At 42.3% G+C, this 23526-nt stretch overlaps 1 gene segment (V, D, J or C); it reads left to right on the plus strand.

Moving 5' to 3' along the window:
- LOC138521167 (T cell receptor delta constant-like) overlaps positions 1-23526 on the plus strand; it is a 206056-nt gene that overhangs the window by 66677 nt on the left and 115853 nt on the right. Inside the window, 1 exon segment of the C gene segment in view lies at positions 21289-21567. Coding sequence covers positions 21289-21567 — 279 coding nt within the window.

A 23526-nucleotide genomic window follows, 5' to 3' on the forward strand; every position in this document is an offset into this window, starting at 1 on the left:
CTGACATGAAATTGTGCGTTGTAATCCATGAATTAGGTTAGTTTTGCGCTTGACTGAGCATGTGATTTATTTGTGTGGTGCATCCCTCAATACGCCAAAGCTAATCCTCATTCTTTCTCATTTTGCAGAGAATATGCACAGTCTGCTCCCTAATTGTTTCTTTGCGCAGGCCCGTCCCACACTTTGAGTGGCGTGTCATGCAAAGCCCTCGTCTCCACGCAAAGTCGCGATGGACAGGCGCAAAGTCGTGCAAAGTTTGATTCATGAATCTGGAAAAGGAGTTTTGCATGCAAAAAAATGCACAAAATCACTTATCGGCACACAACATATTCTATGAATCAGTACCTAAATATCGAATTTCAAAATATAGAATACAAACAAAATTAATTTTTAAACAAAACCTAGAGGATGCATGAAGAGGGAATGATGAGGCAGTAAGGTATAAAGCAACTCTGTAAAGGTTAAAGGGGCTCCACTGTTAATGAATGTGTTTGTTCACTAAAGAGATCATAAAAGAAATGTGCAGGGTTTATGTCAACCACTTTTTCAAGAAAGCAACCAAAAGGACAGATTATATTCTTTGTTTAAGCCATTCAATGTTACTTGTTAAATTAGGTTGCACGAATAACATAATAGCCATTTAATTATATGAGATTAGGTTTTTTCATTCAAGATTTTTAGGGCCTCATTTACAAAAATGTTTTCAATGGGACTTTTTTGGTAAATCGGGCCCTTACTGTTCTACATTTACACCAGGAGGTCTTTTTTTCACATAGAACGGAACAGGACATTTCTTTCCAATGCTGACGTCACTTTAAATCTGGCGCATAGTGAAACAAAATGTTAACCTACCATATTCTTTGAAGAAAGTGTGCCACTCCTTGCCTGGCAGCTGTTTACTATGGTTTCACAGCAGGAGATATAGGGCGGAGTGCCTGCGTGTTCAGGTGAGAGGTAACACAAAAGTGCTTGCTAATGTTGCACTGTTTGATGGACGTTTAGTAATGCCATTGGCACACATTGACAAGTGCAAAAGGGACATTTGCATGAACTGGTCGGTGCAAAGATGGCATTTTGCACAAGTTGGCCAATTTATTCAAGTGCAAATTGCCTAGCAGTGGAATGCATTTGCCCGGCACCGCAATCTTTTAGTTAATCTGGCCACAGGTGCTTGTGGTAGATCTCAGTGCAAGGCTACTGATAGCACATCTGGCTCCTCCCCGACTCTCTACTTCAGCTTTCCCTAAAGCAGGTTTATGTAATACCCGAAATGATTGTGTGAAGACGTTGAGCAAGGGACGTGGAAGCTCACCTTCAAGAAAGGAAGCAGACTTTCAGTGGAGACAAGTAGGTGTAAAATCTTTATTCCGAGTGTAAGGGACTGTGTTTTAAATATTACCTACCTTTAAACACCACTAGATTACGACATGTTATTGCTTGTTTTTCCCTAGAAAGTAATGCATTGTGTAAATAGCCTATGTTTACATCATTCAGTAATTTCAATGTACTACATGCTGTACATACCCCATGCGGTTCAAAATCGTATTCAGGTGGTATTTTATACATGTGAGATATTTAAAGTGCCTCCTTTTGACTGTTACCACTATAGTCATAATGATGCCCTTCAAGACTCAATGGATCCAGGGTGACAGATAATTGGATAACTGCTCAAATATGCAAATATCTTTTGGGTAATTTTCTTTAAATAAACTGGCCTACAACGAAAAAAATATATATTTCAGGGTTTTGGCAATTTATTTATTTATATTTGCTTGATCATTTTGTACAGTGCAAAGAGTCACTGCTAACCGTTTTTTCTCTTGTCACTTTCATCCCCTTTGTATTTGGTTCTCGAATATTCCACCTAGCTGCTTACTTACAATGTCCAGTCTTGACCAACAGTATGGATTCAGTTTTTTATTTGACATATACGGGCTAAATGCGGGCTGTATTTGTCTACATTTATTGACAAGAACATTTAAAAAACGATTCATAGGTTAGGGAGAGGGTCATAAATATTTCACTTGAATATCCTCCCACTTCTAATGTCTTGAATCATTATAACAGTAATGCAAAATAGTAGAAATATGTATTTCTTGTGTTAGACTTTTACAGCCCTCTCTTGATGACATCACCATTGGTTAATTATATTGTTATCCTCCAGTCGTGATATCACAAATGGAAAATGATGTCACAATTGACACTACATCTAATACCAATAAAACATATTACCATTGTAACCTATTGGCAAGATCAGTAAGTGTACATAGTAGCAATATCATTTCTCGGACTTCTACCTTTATAATCATTCCTGGCTACCTTACAACTGATTAATTACACCAGAGCCATGTAAAAACAAATGAATAGCTAATAGGTGATTTGGATCAAACATATGGGTGTTTGAATCTGATTCTTGTTTCCAAAAAGCAGAATATCACATTACGAAAAGGTTGCTCGGATGGCCTCGTTCAGCCCACGCGTTCGTTTTGCAACACATTTCACATAGCCAGTAACAGGCCTTTTTTTTATTATTTATTTAATCAGTGTAAAGAGCGTATACAACAAATAATATCAACAACAGAAGTAACATGTTTAGAGACAAAGAAAAGGAACCAAAAGAAAAGAAAACAACCAATATCAATGAAAAATATCTTCCCTACCCCCTCCCCCCACAAAGACCCTCACCCCAGAATTACAACAGGCCCTTTTAGTTTGCTGCTCTATCTGTTACATCGAGAAGGCACTTTCTTTTCTCAGATCATGTTAACAAAAAGTTGGAGTGCAAAATGGCTAACACCCCATGGCTGAGGTTTGTTAAGAAGGAACTTTTAGCATACTAACTTCGTGTGCATTGTATGGAACATGGAAGCCACCCTGGCTCCTTGCCAGCTTTGGAAGTTGTGCCAGTTGGAAGCAGCCGGAGGGGCAAATGGACGTAATAAATTATCTCTTCCACCTACTGCATTGAGAGTCTTCGTTTACCACAGAAGGAGGCTTGAATCGTTACAAAAGCCCACACATCGAGTTATAGAAGGATTGTGGAAAAACATTTACACAAATAAAGGAACAGTGAACCTCTAAACAGAGTCCATTTACAAAGTGAACTGCCCAATAGAACATATGAGTACCTGTATGGTGGACAACTAAACCCAAACACAAGACATTACTTACCCCTTTGAGACTTTGCCTGCTTCTCTTCAAACGGCATAAGTTAGAGTTGTTTGACAAAGAACACGGTCACACTTTCAAGATCAAAACACGCCACCCATTGTAGACGGACGTTTATAGATCGCTTGCCAATCCCTTGCTAGACTGCACAGTGTACACTTCGCATCTATCTGCAAAAGCCACTTCGAGGAACGCAACACATCCAGTGTAAATGCTAAGAGATTGTCTTCCGAACAATCTGATTATAGATAATGCAGGTGTGGCATATCTGCGCCAGACTCAGAATTCTTCATGCAATGCACCTAATCACTTTATGTATATTGCCATTTTACAAGCCCACAGCAACGTTTTCAGGAACCCATCTTGTTCAGCTGTTAGGTGTATGTAATTATTTTTGATAGCTAAACTATCAGTTCATGGATAAAGTGACCATTGCCATGGGTGATATGATATATCGGTATTAAAACAGACAGAATGTAACTGTAGCTGTCAAGAAGAGATACATATTGGGCCTCATTACACGGTAGGTGGTAAGGGTTTACCGGTACCGGTATTTTACCGGTACCGGTAAATCCTTACCGCCTTACTACGAGGTACCTTTGCGGGTTGGGGAATTTAACGCCTGCTTTTTGCAGGCATTAAAAACCAACCCGCAAAGGGACCAGTGGAGGTAATTACGGTACCGCAATTTGCGGTACCGTAATTAGCACTTTCCCCATTCCCATAGAGCCCTATGGGCCAAAAATGGGAATGGGGAAGGGCAATGGTGGAAGGGGGAATTATCGCCCCGCCAACCTTGCAATGGGGCGGTAATTCCCCTTTCCACCAAGGCGGTGCCGGTATTTTACCGGCATGAACCATGGCGCTAATAGCGTCATGGTTCACTGCCTTCCGTGTAATGAGGCCCATTGGGCCTCATTACGACCCAGGCGGTAAGTTACCGCCTGGGTCGTACCCTTACCACCATGGTGTAAACTACGTTTACACCATGGTGGATGGCGGATTTACCGCCCCATTCCAAGGTGAGTGGGGTGGTAAATCCCCATTTCCCATTTTACCCTTCCCCATTCCCATTTTTGCCCCATAGGGCATAATGGGAGTGGGGAAGGCGCTAATTACGCCACCGTAAATTACGGTGGCGTAATTAGCACCATGGTCCCTTAGCGCCATGGATTTTAACGCCTGCAAAAAGCAGGCGTTAAAATCACCATGGCGCTAAGGGACCTTGGGCCTCATTACAACCTTGGCGGAGGACCATGGTGCTATTAGCCCCCTGGTCCATGCCGCTAAGGTTGCAATTCCGCCATTGTGGATGGCGGAATTACCGCCCCATTCTAAGGTGAGTGGGGCGGTAATTCCCCATTCACCAATGGTCCCTTCCCCATTCCCATTTTTGCCCCATAGGGCATAATGGAAATAGGGAAAGCCGATAATTACGGCACCGTAAATTACGGTGCTGTAATTATCGCCAAGGTCCCTTTGCGGCATGGCTTTTAACGCCTGCAAAAAGCAGGCGTTAAACAGGCATCCCGCTTAGGGAACCTTGTAATCAGGCGTTAAGGGTCGGCGCCGTTTACGGCGCCGTAAACCCCTTAACGCCTGAGTCGGAATGAGGCCCCTTGTAATCAGGCGTTAAGGGTCGGCGCCGTTTACGGCGCTGTTAACCCCTTAACGCCTGACTCGTAATGAGGCCCATTGACTTTTAAGGGCGTTATAATGTATCTTGAAGTTATATACCATATTATATCCCTTTTGATTTGCAGTATAAGGGACACAACTCAGTGAGTTATTGTGTAATTGTAATCTACATTTTGGGAGACATTAAACTGTATACCCAATGTAAAGGCTATGGGCCCGATTTACAAAGGATTTTCCAATGGGATTTCACAATTGTAAAACTGTTTGGTAAATCAGGCCCTATGTCTCGTTTCTGAACTATGCAAAATATAACTTGTTCATATATTGTGGATGGCACCCATGTTAAGGGAAGAACATGCAGATATTTTCCTCAATGAGCCACCTACAACGATAGTCATATTTTCTTTGCAGTGGCATTAGCTCTGTATTTAGATCATACTTGACAATCTTTGGGATCTTTGTGTTGAGGATGTGAATGCACCTGGTGTGCGGAATTCCAATCTGGCAAGAGTGCAGAAGCCCTAGCTTTAAAAATGTGTATTAAATGATAACATTATGTGGGTCATTTCAAATCAGAAAGGGTGACCTGATAACCAGGTCCCCCTCTCATTACCGACATGACAAAAACATAGTGAACACCTACGCCTTGCTGAGTCAGCAGCACCATGGCCGTGCCTGCTCTCCTGTGGCATGGAACAGGTTCAGGTCGCACGCAGGTGGATTCTTGACAGCTGCAGTGAAAGTCAAGTCTCTGCAACACAGGGGTTGCATTAAAGACGTGGACCTCTGTTAACAAACTCCGTACTATCAGAGTTGTAATCATGGTGGAACTTCAGACTCTACATATAAGCCATACTTGAGTTTGAGGTATGGTGGCAACCATCTCTCATAATTATCTAAGCCACATTCATTTGATATCACACATGTGTGCCCAACTCTGCTCTTGAAGTGTTATGTGTATTCCCCCCATTTGCGCTGTCTCTGCTGCTCCCAGCAGGATTGTAGTCCTGGGAGTTACCTCTCTGTTACAGCCAGAGCACAGAAAGCTTTCCTGGAAGCAGGAATCTAAGGGCACACCTTTCACAAAATGATTAGACCCACACTAGGGTGCGGCATACAAAAGGGTGTGCAATCATATTAAAAAAGGGAAGTGGGCCGAGTTAGTGTAGACAGTGGAGCTCAAACTAGCTGGTGGAAGGTTTCAACATCTTGGGCCTCATCGCGAGTCTGGCGGTAACCCTTAAAAGCAGCGGTAGCGCTATTACCGCTGCATTTAAGGGTCCGCCAGATCATGTATGGGCTTGGCGGATTTGCCCCCAGCTCTGAGCTGGGGGCAAATCCGCTGCAAATTTGCTGATTTTCGGTGCTATTACCGCCGGCAGGAAATCCGCTGGCGGTAATAGCACGATAATTCCCCATTGGGCCCAATGGGGAATGAGGTATTCCCAAATGGGCCCAATGGGGAATGGGAACCAACCATTCCCGCCAAACCCATGATCTGGCGCTAATAGCTCCAGGGGGTTTGGCGGTAGCGCTAATGGCCCAGCGGTAATAGCGCCAGGGCTACCACCCAACTCACTCGTGATGAGGCCCCTTGTGTTCTTTTTTTGTCACTCTACCTTACTGTCTCCTTCACTCCCTTTAAAACAAAGCACTTTGGATGTGATGTCAGAAGGCTTTGGAACAAAATCCTAAGGAGGAATCTGTTAGACCCCTGCTTGGAGATTTGATTTTCAAAACCCTCCCCAGTGACATGAGGAAACAGTATCCAAGGCATAGGTGAGCTTTGTTCCCTACCCATCCCCTGGGTACACTGCGGGTGACCTGGTGCTGGAACAATACCTGCATCTCTTCCAGTCACACTGCTGTCTAGGACCTCATCAGTGGGAAGGACCCCTGAAAGTCTGCCCCAGTCCATTGCATTGAGAGCCAGGAAACAAGGACTTCATTAGTCCCTGATACCCTGAAAGGTACCAACAGGACCAGCGGGACAAGACAATCAGGATTTCTACATTTGAAACAGCTGAGAGCCAGGATTTGAGCCCCTTCGACTACCTCAAAGCAGCATGACCTTGCAGATCTGTCTTTGGCACTCACCCAATCTTCGAACCACTGAACCGTACATTCAAATCAGTTTTCCTCAGCTCAAAGTCAAAGCTTCTCATTGCATCTTCCACCTTTGAACTGCTATTTCACCAGCAAGCATCTTTGCTGTCAATCTTCATTGGAAGTCGAACCTATCCTGGTAGTCCATCAAACCGCGACCATTGTATGCCACATCAAACCGCCCGACTCTGTGCACCCAGTCACCAGCATCTTTGCCGTTGAACCAACCATCAATCTGACCCTGGTTGCCCTCACAGTCCACTTCCTTGAGCACTTAATCAATCCAGCAGGGTAAAACAGAGTACCCAGTCACCAGCTTCATCGCCCGTCAATGTGATTCTGGTGACCCTCACTATGCACCCACCTTCAAGCATTCCTTCCAACCACAACAAACTTCAGTTTGACCCATGCTTGATATCATTCGCCATCTAAAACGATGTGACTGCAGCATATGAGAGGTTTTGAACTGCACCGAACAACAGCTAGAAGCCTGGTTTGCTGTTGCCGAAACGCCAAATGCATATTTGAGTAACTTTGTGTCTCACCCTAAGTTACTAGGGGAATCCAGACGTGGACCCCTTGCTCACTATTCTTAGAGAGGCACAGATCCACCCTACTGATCAGGTCCAACCAGACCGAAACACGTGTCTGGGGTTTCTGTTGGTACTCTTGTTCAGAGGAGAATTGCCTAGCATTTCGGTGCTGGACTGCCCCAGGGCAGGACAAAGACTGATATGTTTGGGATATTTCTTCTCTGTGAAAGATAGTGAGCTAAAGACTCTGGGTAAGTCTCTTGTAACCAGGACTAATGGCTGGCAGAGGGACTCCCAGGACCCCCCTTGTTAATTTGCATATTTAAGTAACTTTGTGTCTCACCCTAAGTTACTAGGGGAATCCAGACGTGGACCCCTTGCTCACTATTCTTAGAGAGGCACAGATCCACCCTACTGATGAGGTCCAACCAGACCGAAACACGTGTCTGGGGTTTCTGTTGGTACTCTTGTTCAGAGGAGAATTGCCTAGCATTTCGGTGCTGGACTGCCCCAGGGCAGGACAAAGACTGATATGTTTGGGATATTCCTTCTCTGTGAAAGCTAGTGAGCTAAAGACTCTGAGTAAGTCTCTTGTAGAGGGACTCCCAGGACCCCCCTTGTTAATTTGCATATTTAAGTAACTTTTTGTCTCACCCTAAGTTACTAGGGGAATCCAGACATGGACCCCTTGCTCACTATTCTTAGAGAGGCACAGATCCACCCTACCGATGAGGTCCAACCAGACTGAAACACGTGTCTGGGGTTTCTGTTGGTACTCTTCTTCAGAGGAGAATTGCTTAGCATTTCGGTGCTGGACTGCCCCAGGGCAGGACAAAGACTGATATGTTTGGGATATTTCTTCTCTGTGAAAGATAGTGAGCTAAAGACTCTGGGTAAGTCTCTTGTAACCAGGACTAATGTCTGGCAGAGGGACTCCCAGGACCCCCCTTGTTAATTTGCCGAAACGCCAAGAACAGCGAAAAAGTTGTATTGATTATAAACTGCCCCCATGGGCCATTTTGACTTGGTCACCGGTAATTCCTTTTCTGCTCAAGTACATATCATTTTCCAATCATTGTAGTTAATTATTGGTACCACTGTGCTTCATTAAACATAGTGCTGACTCTTCGAGTCTAGCATATTATATGTTCATTCCACACGTTTGAGTTTCGTACAGTGTTTTTCCATTTAGTTATTATTGCAGATGGTATGTTTAATTCAAGTATATATATATATTTATATAAACTTTATTGGACATTCCCTTTATTTTGGACTGTGATACTTTGGTGGTTTTATTTGCTACTGAATCACATTCACACACACCTCAAGTTCCTACAAAAGACGAATGCGGTATATCTCTTAACTGTGTCTGTTTTACCTTTATATGTGGGATCACTGTTGATTTGTAGAATTGTGGGCTGAGTAGGCAGTTTAGTGACTACTCGTCCCTATACTCCTACAGAACAGAAGTCATTTTGTCACAACTGGTAACTGGTGCTCCTCTAATCCTTGCCACACCTTTGTTTTTCCCTATCTTCACTAATACGAGCATACACACACAGCGAGCAAATGTCTTCTTCCATCTTTATATTGTAAGAGATAGCTCCCAAGAGCAGCTCACTCTGCGATGAATTCACAAAACATGTGTTCTCTACTGTGCCTAGGAAAGGATAAAACACGTACCCAGCCCCCACTACTACTAAACCAGCAGTGATCCCAATCATAAAGGTGAAACAGGAACATGTGAGATGTGAGCTAGCACAGACAAATCCAAAAGAACATAGTACTGTGGTACCAAAATAAAAGAATGCCCAAACAAAGTTCTATAAAAAAGGATACTTTCATTAAACTAACAATACAAACACATTGTGACGAATTGCCATCTGGCAAGGGAGTGGAAACCCTGGCTTTTTGTATTTGTATTAATTAATAAAATGCTGATCAGATGACCCTTTCATAAGCTCCATGCCAAAAGCATAGTGTACACCTGTTCACTGCTGCATCAGTAGCCTGATTGCAGAGCCTGCTCTACAATGCCACAGAGCAGGTTCAGGTCACAGATGCCCTCTTGACAGCTGAAGTGACAATAAAAGTCACTGCTGCACATTGGTGATATTTAAGATTTGCAACCATGTTCAAAAATATCATGATAATATGTCACCCACGCTGGTGATTGGGCAGCCTTTAAATCTAACTATGCCTGAGTTAAGCCATGGTGCATGGCACTGCTCATAATCATTGCAGTCACATCCAATATCACATGTGTCATGTTTGATATCACATGTGTAAGCTCCTGTGAGCCAGCTCAGCTTTGGAAGGTGATGTGTATTCTGGCCAGACAGACTGGACCCGACTAGTGACAGGATAGGGACCTGAAGGACCACGTCTATTCTTGGATCTCTTTGTGAGGGTATGTCAGCCCTCCTCTAGAGACAGCTACACAACAGAAAGCTGTCCTTGGCCCAAGTGTCAATGGATTTCATAATCTCAGAAGGGCACATTCCTCTCATTTCAAGAGCAGGGAGTGGACCCCTTACGTAGGCTAGCTTTAGTCAAATCACTTGCAGACTTTTACCTTTAAAAGTAGGGGTCTCATGCCACTTGTTTTAATAATCTTTAGGACTTCAACCCTTTACTTCCAAAGGCCTTCAGTTGTCAGATGAAGACAGGTATTTCCTTTTACCATCGCCATGGACCATTGGGGTTGAACCTGCTGCTGGAACAAGACTTGCCTCTCTGCCAGCCACAGCGTCACCCAGGAACTCACCATGTTGAAGCACCCCTGCAGTTGTGTGCCAGCCTCCGCCATGTTTGGGAGACAGAAAACAGGGACCCATCTTGTCCTTGATTCCCTGGAGTGGGACTCACAGCAACCTGAGGAATGACCTGCTGCTGGAGCAAGACCTGCCTCTCTGCCATCCACAGTGGTACCCATGACCTCACTGTATTGAAGGAGCACTGCCGTTGTGTGCCAGCCTCCCTGTTATTTGAGAGCCCAAGGACAAGGACCCATCTTGCCCCCAAGTCCCTGGATTGAGATATATAGCACCCTGATTGACTGCTAACCGCCCTGTGGTCTATTTTTGGGGCCTAGAGTTTGGTTAAGTCCCTTTTTTACCTTTTTGCATCCAAGAGCATATGCTTTTAAAAAACATTGTGGCTGGTTGCCTTACTCTGCTGATTCATTACTCAGAGTGCTGCATCTTGCTATCTTTGCCTATTCTGTGTTCTTTCTTGAGGAGTGTGTTTTCTGTAGTGTTTTTATAGTTAGTTATTATAATACATGGTGTGTTTAAGTAAAGTATATATTTTTTTGTAGAAGCTTGAGTTGACATTGTTTTATTTTGGACTGTTATACTTCACGGACTGGGTTGCTACTGAACTATGTTTACACCCATCCTGAGAGTATTGCCTTCCTTCAGCCCATGTTACCACAAAAGGCATCAGAGGTATAGCTCTTTACTGTGTTTGTTTTACCTTTATGATTGTGTTGACTATTTCTTTGTATAAGCGCAAGGGCTGAGTAGGGGATCTAGCCTCTGCCCATCCCTGTATTCTTGCAGGGCAGAAGTCAATTAGTCACACACACTAATCAAAACACTGCAACCTAACCCCGGCAAACACATGGAATGCAGACAGTCCAAAGATAGGCTTGCACAGGAATTAATTTCAGCAGCAATGTCAGTATCTTGAATATGTCTTTCAAAAAGGTCGTGAGTAGGGTCTTACTAGTCACCAGGATCACTTATGGAGGATCTGGGGGACAGAACAACATCACATTCCTTCCTATGCTTGCTTTTTGGTTTAGCGCTGTTCAGCCAGGCTTCTATGCACCTTGAATGGGCCAGGTTGGAATCAAGACATTTCAATATAGTTTTTCCCAAAGGATCATAGGTATAAAGTCAGTAGAGTTGGCCTGAGACAGTCCAGTGATGAAGTACGGTCATGAAGGGGTGACTGGCTAAAATGGGTTGAAGAAACTAGGCAGGTAATGTGTTTAGTCAGTGTCTCGAATTGGTTGAGTGAGCTTGAAGAGGTCAAACTATGTGATGGGGCTCTTCAGTTGTGATCGGCTTGAAAACGGCTGCAGCACAGGCAGGTGATGGGTTGAGCCAGGGGCTCGATGGGTCGACATTGCCCTAGCTTGAAAATAGATTGAAACTGGAAAACAGCATCCAGAGTTTCATGACTTCATGGTATTGGAGACACTTTCCAGATTCTCCAGTGGCAAGGTAAGTCCTTTCTTCTGCACTTCCAAGCTAGGAAGTTCTTAGAGAGCTCTTTCCAGGTTGTGTCTCTTCAATTGTTCAGTTTCCTGGGTACCAGTGGTCTCAGCTGCAGTAGACCTTGTCCAGCCAGCAGAACAACCCAAACGTTCCTCAAGGATGTTTAATTGAAGGGTCTTTCACCCTTCTTGGAACCTTTATCTGTACCTCTATGGCAGAGGTATTTGGAACAGATTGTATTCCCAGTAAAGGTCCAGAAGTAATCCTTTTTCTTCAAGTGCCCAAAGATGATCCAACTGAGGGGGTGGGCTCACCTCTTTAAATAGGATATGATCTACAGTGGCGCGGGTCCCTTCTAGTTTTCTGTAATGGGTCCAATCATGACTGGTGTTTCAGAATCATCTGCCTGTTGAAGTCATAGCCAGAGTGCTTTGTCTACAGGAAGTGGGGAAGAGGTACAGCATGTTTGGGAAAAAAGGCCTTTCCAATATGGTGGAACTCTTATCCTACTTCATATTTTTCTCCTGAGTTTCTCTACTACACTTCCTTCCCCTGTCTGCCTACATTAAAGAGTGTCTAGAAATTGCCACCCTGGTCAAAACATCCTACCATGTTTACCAATTCACATAAAATACCACATGTTACGACTTTTGATTACCTAGGACTCCGATTCTCCTTTAATTTTAAGGGGAAGGCCCTCATCTCAAAACAAAATGTGAAAATGCAACAGGCAACGCATGGCATTTACATTTTTATAAAATCCTGTAAAACTCAACCGTTAGCCAAGGCCCTTAACATATGTAAATCTAAACCGGTGGCAATTACTAAATATGGTTTGTCTATATGGGGGTTTGTGTATTTGCACTATCGCTGAGAATAATTTCATAAAACAATTTTTGGGCCTGCCTCAATCTTCTCCCAATTTTGCTGTTCATGCAAAAGTAAACCTCTCCTTTTTGCAAGATGATCTTAATCTAGAGCCTGTCTTTTTTTTGCTTCGCTTTGGAAACAACTCAGAGGCCGTATTGACACAATTCATCCTTAGAGTATGTTTCACACGCTCCAATTTGACGATGATACCTTGGCGCTTCCATATTAAGAATTATATGATAAAGATTGATGCATTGGATCGTTTCAATAATCAAAGCCCGGTGACCAAACCTTGTGTAACTGCTTTAAAAAGACAATTTATGGCTTTCGCATAAGTACAAAGAGACTGCACATAACTAAAATGTCAATCTAATCGTTATCATGCAGACCTTTTTCGAAATATGATTTTATTGATGAACGCTGCTTGGTTACTAAAGCTAGGTTAAATAAATTACTGATAGGGGCTGTAACCGCAGCTTGGTCCGATCAAGGGAATCCCAATTGTCCTTTGTGTGGGGCACTGTAGAAAGATCTACTTCATTTTTTCTTCTTTGCCATATTTACCATATGATTAAAATAATTAATTGTGTCCACATCCTCAAAGAGTCTGGCCTTCGGCAATGCAGAGCAGCACAATGTTATGTACTAATGATGGATACTCCCTGTAAAAGATGGGCTGTACTAATTTACACAAGACAAGCCTTATACTTGAGGTCCAGAATAATAAAACAATCCTTCTGTATAAATAATGTGTATATGATTAGGAAATTGGGTCCTTGGTCTGTAGTTTTTAAACTGATTTTAGGGTCACGCATTGATGTATGCATTAGGAATGTTATGCTTTAATGCATGCATTGTGGATGTATGTGGTAGCCTGGCCATGCACTGTATGTTTTTTCATATAATCATCTTTTTTAAATGCATTATTATATTTATTGTAAATTTGTAATGCCATTTTTCTTGTTTTATAGTATCACACACACACATTTGAAGTTTTTCAAGGTTCCATTCGTAACTTCTATTCAAACAGCAGCCTACAGCTTGCTAAATCTCACTATCAGAAAGTCTATCTATCCCAATCATAAGTACTCTAATCCTAGCTGGTGCCTGTGTGCTGCTTAGGGGATAGATAGGAAGCTCCCTATCAAGGCTTCCTTTCTATTCTGTGTCTTGGACTGATTTTCACCCAAAACATATGAAGGTCTCCTACAATATAATTACACCAAAGACGTCTGGCCAGTATAATTGGGAAACCCCAAAGACCACCATTTCATAACCAGACATGGTTTATATGTAGAATTGTCATCTGCCGCTAGGGTTCTGGGACCCACAATGATATGATTTAATGTTTATGCTGGACTAAGCATGAATAAAGGCTTCTGGATTTTTCACCCCAAGAGCTTCTGGCAGGAATGCACATGCCACCTCATTTTTGTATTTGCATTCACATTTATTTAAAGAACATCAATGATTTACAATACCATATTTACAAATGGTGGATGCATTCCGATGAAGAGTGTCTGTAAAATTACAAATAACATACAGATGAGAACAAGTGGTGAGCCGGCAAAACAATTATGAGGGTATAAACAAGTGGGACATATATCAGAGACAAAACAAAACGAACATAATAAATATATATAGGGCACACTTGGTAAAGACATGTTTATTATACCAGTAGCCTGTTTAGAGCTGCAATTAAGTCATTGGGCCTCATTACAAGTTTGCCGGTCCGGTAACAATGGTATCGGTAAGCTTGCCGATAAGGTTGTTACCGGACCGGCAAACTACGAGTTCTGCTCGCGGGTGCCTTCCCGGCCACCAGGACTGACCTACAGGGGATACCGGCACCGACGAGCAGACCAAAAATGGATGCACCGGCACCATTCATGAATGGATGCCAGTTCATCTGGCCTCCGGGGATTAATTATTACCGGCACCCGGCAACTGGGAAATACAGGGTCCGCCAGGGCTGCATGCCCCTGAATATCCCGATTGCCATACGCCTGAATAATTTGCAAGTTCGGCGGCAGCCTGCCGCTTTCACCGGCAAGGCAAAGGCCGAACTTGTAAAGAGGCCCATTATGTTTCTGGAGACTGCTTAGTATTAACTAATACTGGTGGGACACAGAGAGATGGGCCTGCTTGGAAGAGCTAGTTCAATGGGATCCCAGGAGGATATGCTCTGGTCTGGGAGGACAAGGTAGTGGGTGGGCATAGCCTTAAAGATTAGCATGGCCCTGGTCAGTTAATGGGTGCGTAAATAACCAAACAACACCCACAAGTTGTTTGCCCCTCCTTACATTTCATCTCACTCTCCTTCCTAGCACTACCACAATGCAGCAGTGTAGACTTATACGTGACCCAGTGGTTAAGTCAAAATAAAAAAGGTCAGTGATAAAAGTAATTGCATTCTTGTCCACTCCAAAGTGCTTATGACGTTGACATGATTCTGGAAATTGTTTATAGAAAAATACAGTCTAGCCTGTAGTCAACTCATTGTCTGGCCTTGTTCAACTTCACGTTAGCCCCAAAACACTGCTGTACATATAACACATCTTTTCCATTCTTCTCCAGGGACTAGTTGCTAGAAAAAACTGTATTAGAGCTGAGTTATCACTCTAAGGGGATGCCCAGCAGGATATGCATAGATGTTACATGTCCGCTTACTGCGTCTTCTGAAATCTCAGCAAAACTTTATATAACTTTATATATATATATATATATATATATATATATATAGTCACTCAAACAATTCCAGTGTAAGGCAACATTAGGCCACAATCAAGGATGCCCCCTGCTGCTGGTGGTCGCAAATTGGTGTGCGTCCGGATGCATAAAATGTACCCCAACTTCCAGGAAAGGATGGTTGTTAAAGTGGCACTTGTCCATAGCTGGCAAACATCTTACGGCCCACCCTCTATACAGAAAGATACAAAACAATATAGAGATCACATAAATGTAGAAAGTAAAGGTAAACAAGATGAGCATTGCAGTATCACAACATAACACGTGAACTTGTGGCGCACACTAAACCCACTAAAGGAAGATGCGCTCGCACTAACGAAAGATGGCAGATGTTTACCCTTGATGAAAGGGTGTAAGCAAGTTGGTGATGACAGTACAATGTCCTACAATATTCAGAAGTGGCTACATTTGCAACGTTTCATAGGATGTGGTTCTGAAAAGAGATACCAACAAATCCATTTCATCAACTGTTGCAACACACAGAGACTCCTTCAGTTTCGAGATGTTTATATTTACCACAATTGATATCGTTCTGTGAGCTGTCGGAGTTTGAAATTCAGTTCCTTTACATTTCTCTTTCCCTTATATTGCACGCTAAAAGGTAACCTGTCCTGCCTTGAATGAATGAGTGTTTTATAATATCCAATTAAAAGAGATCATAATTCTGGTTAATTATAAAGCATCACTATCACTGCATATACAATCTCATAACCAACGGTATTTATCGCTCTCCATGTGATAGTAAATGTATTGACCTATGAGATTGGGATGGTAAAAGGCTGAATGTACCTGACCAGGATATTAATCCCATGACGCACAACATTGTCCTGTTTCCATGTCGAGTTGCTGCGCTTGAGCTTTCCTCTCAGCTTATTCTGCAAGTGATGGGAGGCATAATCATGTTGAATATTATTTGTATTGGGTAGACCATTTATATAATATAATATTGTTTGTATTTGCTAAGAACATATGGTACTACTAGGAATGTGTCCGGTAAAATGTATAGACGTTTCTTCTCATCATTGTGAATGGTCATCTTCTCAAGAAGCAACAAGTTACATGTTTTCCGTGGATGGGACATCTTGGGGAGTAGGGATGAATGTTGTTGGGTTTGTCCAGCTCATCAGTAGACTGTACGCTAAACAGAATAGGAAAATACATGTATCAGGAATGCCCTCAGTTGGATCCTCACATCTCAGTGGCCAATTGAATGATCCCTTAAGATAAGGTGGCTGGTGGCCGCTGCTTCAGTGCTTCACTCTACTTCTCGAAAGAAGTGAAACATACAAGTCATTTACAGAATGATTCCCATGGCATGTCTCTCACTTGCCCATGGTGGGATCATTCAGAAGAAGCCATCTATCACTTCCCTTTCATTCAACAAACCATATATTTCCACACCTCTGTTGTTTTTTGATTTCTGCATTTTTTTAAAGATACTCTGAACTTGCAGAAAGGTTACATGTCTGTGCTACATTAAATACCAACATAAAATACAGACAACTGTTTACGGTCAGTTTCTCTGCCTGCTTCTTAATTATGTATGATAATCAGCAAAATAAATCATGTAACCATCAATGCCCCTTATTTCAAAATACCCTTCCTCATATTCGAGCCTAAGTATGGCAATGCATGAATTGTTTTACCAATAACTTTCTAAATTACACAAAGCAGGTGCAAAGTAACCAAGTATTGAAGATGGATCTTATTTTAAAATCGTTAAAAAATGTCAGATACTCCGTTTTATGAAACATAGGAGGATATATATATATATGTATATATACAGAACCTGTAAATAAACATACAGCGATGTACAATGTGGTCCTTACATTTTGAAATCATACACTGGATTTCAAAAGAAAACGTTAACATTTTAGAATTTGTAAAGTAGTTTTATTTAACAAACAACTGTCAGAGACCATCGGATTAATCCCATTTTCTATTAAATTGTGACAATGGTTCTAAGGGCATCACTGAAAATGTTCATGGTGAGGCACGCGTAGTTATTTTCCCACACACAAAGTGTACGTTTCTGTTAAAGCACCCAATTTCTTTGCACAGTTATTTCCAAGACGGCGCCATGACCTTTCCCCTACACGACCATACATGATGTTATGTTACTCCTAATGGCTAGTTCAGTTTAGGGAGAAAGGGGACCTAGCCGGTCATCCCAGAACACTGTAATGGACAGGCAGCCGGTCACGAGCAGTTGCATCTGGCGAAAGAACGGTGAAAGAAGCCGTCACTCGGGATCTGGAAACCATGGCACGCACAGTACGGCAAGATGTAGCTAGGCGGAAAGTGTAAGAGAGAATCTGTGTCAATAGCCAACGTTTAGCAAGAAATTCCAAAAAAGACACAAAGATTGTGGATAGTAGTACACAAATCGAAGTGGGCAAACATGACATTTTAAGGAAATATTATCGTTCACCATGGGTACATATAGTGACAGCCTACAAACGCCGCGAATCAGCACTCGCCGTAAGGTTTAAAAAAAGGGCAACTACACACTGAGATGGTAATTCAGTTATGAAGCCAAAATGAATGGACAAGCAAGAAAAAATTGCATCTCTTGATTTTACACAAGACCAAAACAACGTGCAAGCTGATACACAAAGCTATGTGGGCAATCATAACATTTCAAAGAAGAAGTAATAACGGTCAACAAGGGTGACTCTAGTCATAGCCTGCAAACATAGACAATCTGCACTCTCTGTTGTTGGAGGAAAATTGCAACTGCGCAAAAAGATAATACTTCAGTTATATTGTGACAATTTATGTTTTGGTAATATAAAATTAAAACGCGGGTCGGGGTACAGTCGTCAAAATTAAACTTACATGATGTTCATAGCCTCCATTGTTTCTGGCCAAGTCAGACAGCAATGTGTTTGCACCAAAGAATCTTTGTGAACTCATATTTCAAGTTCCTTACAAACGTTTTTAAAACATAACCTTATCAAATCATACTTTTTTCCAAGCTTTCATTCCTTGCATAGCTTTTGAAGTTTCCCTTTCGCTCAAGGTCAAAAAACAATTGCCCCTTATGGATTGACTTGGATGCCTGCACCTACTGAGCTTGCAACCAAAAAAGCAAATCAACTGACCTTCACTCAGAAGGCAAATACATGCTCACTTTGCAACAACATATGACAATCCAATCATGAGAACTGCTACTCCCATACACTTGCAGATCCGCTGTTTCCAGCAAAGAGTGCAGCTGGCGGCCTGAGATTTCCACGCGTAGGACGCCAGTCTGATTTCAATACTAATCTGAAAACATTGTAACACAGACGCAGGCATTTGTCGCCGTACATTGAGCACCAGCTTCCACTTTACCGTATGAATTTGGTGGCAAGAAAACACCACTTTTTGAATTGCCGCTGCCACATTTCATCCCAACCTAATTAAAGCTCACCTTCGGAAACATTATTTCATAAGTATAAGAAGTGCATTGTGTCTTGTTTTGTATGTGTTACCGCCGATGTCCGTGTACACCAGAACATGAACAAAAGATGGCAGGGGAAGCGAAGAAATCTGACGCACTTCACGTTGTTCCACAACTAATCAGTGAAAGCGCCACATGTCCGTGGACATGACACTATGGATTAGCCAATCGTTTTCTTGTCCGCGGAGCGAACAGGGAAGTATGTCCGCGGAGCGGACATAGATATCACTAATTTGTTTAGACCTACTTTTTGGTTGTTTTAAAGGAAACTACTGGACGGATTGTCACCAAATTTACAAAAGCACGCTTTCGGGACCAAGCCCCTGCCGCAAATTTGGTGAAAATCCGTCCAGCGATTTGGCCTGTAGGCGTGCGCAAAGTTTTTCCCCCATTCAGTCTATGGGAAATAAAGACGTTTTGGGACCCCCGTATAACTTCCCCCCCCCTGGACCAAACATCACCAAACTGGGCAAAAAAATTCAGAGTGGGCCATATACTTTTTTTGCAAAGTTTGGAGAGGATTCATCCAGCGGGAGCAGAGTTATAGGCCGCCCAAAAAGTGCTCTTCCTATGGAAACAGCAACTTAACCATAACTACACAGCCACTATCGTGGCTGTGTAATATATGTTAATGGAGTGCATGTTGCCAGTTACTTATTATAGACAGCTTGACCACAAAATAAAACAAATACAAAAGTGTAATTACACTGTGGACTCATGGAGTGTAAAAAGTATTCGAGAAACTGCCCAGAGAATTATCAATAGTAGATGCTCATATCAGTTAATCTAGCATTTTAATAATATCATAAAAGTGGAAATATGGTTTATAATTGTTTAGCCTAAACAGCTGTGTCTATGGTAATTAATGTGAAATAGTAATGGGAGCGCTGACTCTACACGTGAGAGAGCAGGATCAGTAACCGCCATCTACCTAGTGGAGCTATCTTTAAACACTATCAAGGCAACTTTATTCTGCAATGTAAAAATGCAGGCACGATGTGTGGGTGGGGGTGTCTGTGTGAGTGAGAGACGATTGTCATTATTGCAATGGAGAATAACACTGTGTTAGGTGGCACAGACTCCACACTCATCTTTGGACCCGGCACATCACTCTCTGTAGAGCCAGGTAAGTGCAGGGCAGCTTTGTAAATTCAGATAAGAAAGGATAGTGTTCCTTCATGAACCAGAAACATCTTGAAAGATATCGTAGAAAATATTTTTAAGCTTGACTAGTGTATTCTCAAATGTTCGAAGTTTGCATTTGAAATCTATTTTCTAGGCCACGGCCAATGATTTTTAATTCCTAAAATGTCGCTTTTATTGTTTCAATCTCTACGTTTTAGTTACTTTTAAGTCATTTTCTTTTTAAATAGTATAATTATGGCTTTCATCTAAGTGAGCCAATGTGTACCCTACCACCCAGCAAAAACGCACTATTATTTAAATTAGGTCACAAATTACTTGCGAACATTATACCAAACCGGAATAGTCGAAAGGCAAATGCAGTAATACTTTTTTTGTGTAATTCAATAGATATAAGGTGGTATGTTGTTGCATTGCTTTACTTTTATTTTGATACGTTTCATAACATATTTCCTTGTCATTGTATTGCATTACAAATATGTATAGGTTTTGTGTGTGAGTGCGTGAGCATGTATATGTGTAAATATGTGCTCTCTGGAAGTGTGGCAGACCCTTGACAGCCCTCAGAGAACAGAATCCAGATAAAGTACCAATTCTGTCCCAGATTTTTTAGATTTTTTTTAATTATTTCCTGTAATCATCATCTGTAGATTATGCTTTCAGTTTTTCAGACCACGTCAGCTGAAATTGATCTGGAGCTCATTTTCATTGGGGTGTAACATTAATGGACTGCATAAAAGTCTTGCGCACTAATGTCACATCCCATTTTCATTCATTTGTATGGCAGCGAGGAGGGGCGGAACGCAACTTGCATTTCCACCGCCTCCCTTCCTCTGCACCATATAAATGCCTCAGCATTTCTGCAGTCGCAAATGCTGGGGCTTCCTAGGGAGCCCACTGGCTTTATGTGCCCAGCATGAAGCAGGCAGACTCAGTAGTGATTCATTATACATGCTGCCTGCTTGCATGGCAGGCTGAGTTTACTCATGTCCACGGTGGAGTGCAAATGTGCAGGGCAGAAGGCTGGAGTGCAAATGTGCAGGGCGAAGGCGACGTGCACGAATGAATGCCGCCATTTGCCCTGCACATTTGTACTCTGCCATGCAAATGAACAACATTTGGCATCAGGGAGCTGTCTGCGTGTATGTCTGCACGAAACGGCTCCCACCTGCCAAAAAACGGCTTGGTGCAAAATGAGCTCTATTGCTTCATTTCCAGTCTACTCAAAGTTCTGAAAAAAAAAAAAAACTACCAGTGTAAATAACTTTTGAAAGAAAACCTCTTTAAACAAAATAACAATTGAACTAAGGCAATGCATGCAATGTCAGTCTAATTTCTCACCGAGTGCCTAACCCACTGAAATGAAAGGATTTATGTAAAGGTTGCCTTTCTTTGTGTTTTTTTCTTAAAGAGGACCAAACCCATGTTCAGCCGTCTGTCTTTGTCTTGAGATCGGATGATGCGGTCGCCTGTCTGGTGAAGGACTTCTACCCTAAACAAGCTGAGATTTTCATGAACTCCAGCAGCGTCAGCGAAACAGGGATAGAAACGTCTGCCCCGGTTCTGTCCAAAAGTGGCAAGTACAGTGCCGTTCGTGTCAGAGAATTCCCTGTGTCGGATCATGTGACCTGTGCCGTGGGTCACGGTGGGTCAGTGGTCATGAGCAATGATGTAATGGAAACGCAAAAAGGTATCGTTATTCATTCTGCATTCCTAATTATTTCAAATAGTAATATTAATACAATATATATATACATACATTATAGCCTATCACGTTTCCATCAGGAAATGTTTATCAGAGAAAAGCTATCATATTTCTGTAATCACTACTGAGATTTCAAAGCAGTACTGTTGTGATGTAACTACAGTCACAATGGATAGTGCAGCTTCTTCCCTGCTACCTCTTCTGCCTGGCCCTGCTCAGCATGAACCTACTGAAACTGGGCATTAGTGCAAGTGAAAGTAGCACTAGGGCAAATATTGCCTGACCCTCCTATTGCAAGCAAGTGCCTTCCCTCCATGAATAAGAGACATGTGTGCAACTCATGCTGTTTAGAGGAAAACACTAATACTTTGCCAGTTGAATCCATCAAATACATTTTTTTTAAATACCATATGTGTTAGACTTGTGTCACTCCTTTTCTTCTTTTTCTTCTTTTTTAAGGGGCTTTAACAAGAAAGCCAGCCACTCCAAAACTAAAGAGCCACATTGTGCTGGCCACAGCCCATGAGCTTGCATTAAAAAAAAAAAAAAAAATGTAAACATTTTTTTTTCTTTTTTTCTAGTGATCGCAAGGATGACCACAGAGGTCGCAAGGGAGACCTCAGAGGTCTCAGTGACCCCTAAATGACGTCCCTGGCCTCACTTAGAGTTGAGAACACCTGCCTGCACCATATCTAGACCGGATTGTGAATGTTAGCATGTGCCACACCTAAAGTTGAGAACATTAGCCTGCGCCGTATCTAGACAGGATTGTGAATGTTAGCATGTGCCACATTTAAAGTTGAGAACATTTGCCTACGCCGTATCTAGACAGGATTGTGAATGTTAGCATGTGCCACATTTAAAGTTGAGAACATTTGCCTACGCCGTATCTAGACAGGATTGTGAATGTTAGCATGTGCCACATTTAAAGTTGAGAACATTTGCCTACGCCGTATCTAGACAGGATTGTGAATGTCAGCATGTGCCACACCTAGACGGAATTATGAAGATTGCCAAGCACTACACTTATAAGGAATTGAGAATGTTGGTATGTCCCGCACGTTGTTAGAATTATGAACATTGGCTTGTGTGGTATCTGGATGGTATTGTTAGGGTTGCTGAGTGCCACACTCAGACTGAATTGTGTAGGGCAGCAAGTGTCACACTTAGATAGAACTGTGAATGCTTACATGTTAAATGTCACATAACCCACTAACCAATATAAACTCTAACGCTCTGCATACTTAAAAAAACTCACACAACCATCTCTCGCACAGCCAGATGCACGCACTTCACCACACTGCAACAACACATAAGCTGCACCAACAGCACACGTGGACTGACACCGATCCAATACTCGCACCAAAGCTCAGCACCCGGTGTCTACCGAGTTGAAGCTGCCAACAGTACACCACTCCTCCCACTATCCTACGCCCTCTTCAGCTTACTAACCCATCCCACCTTCTCATTTACAGATCCTCCAGAGCGCCTGGGGACCAATTCCGTTGGTGACGGTGCGCTATATAAGTACCGTTAACATAACATAACATATGAAATACCCTCTTTGCTTTGTGCTTATGACGTCCATGCTGAAATGCAACTTTCAACTTTCAAACACTTTGCAACAAATTGGTATTAGGTGGTGGAGCAAAGGTATTACTTGCATTTGTTACCCCTTCATCTGGTTTCCTCATCACAGTGCTTATTTAATTGAGGCGTAGTGCCCCATAACAGGCTTCCCCAACTATCATTTCCCGCAACATCATGGAGGATCTTTTTTTTTTTTTAAACTCTAGTGCTTGCTCCATTTTTATGAGTGCTTGGTGGTTCATACCTCTAATATACCTAAAAGACTCCTCTTAACCATACCCTGTGCCTTTGTTTTAGCTTGTCTATGTAAAGGACTCTCCTGAGAAAAAGACCGTTCCCTTCGAAAGATACGTG

This window comes from Ambystoma mexicanum, chromosome 13 (assembly GCF_040938575.1).
Source record: "Ambystoma mexicanum isolate Mex_15411 chromosome 13, UKY_AmexF1_1, whole genome shotgun sequence".
Classification (NCBI taxonomy): Eukaryota; Metazoa; Chordata; class Amphibia; order Caudata; family Ambystomatidae; genus Ambystoma; species Ambystoma mexicanum.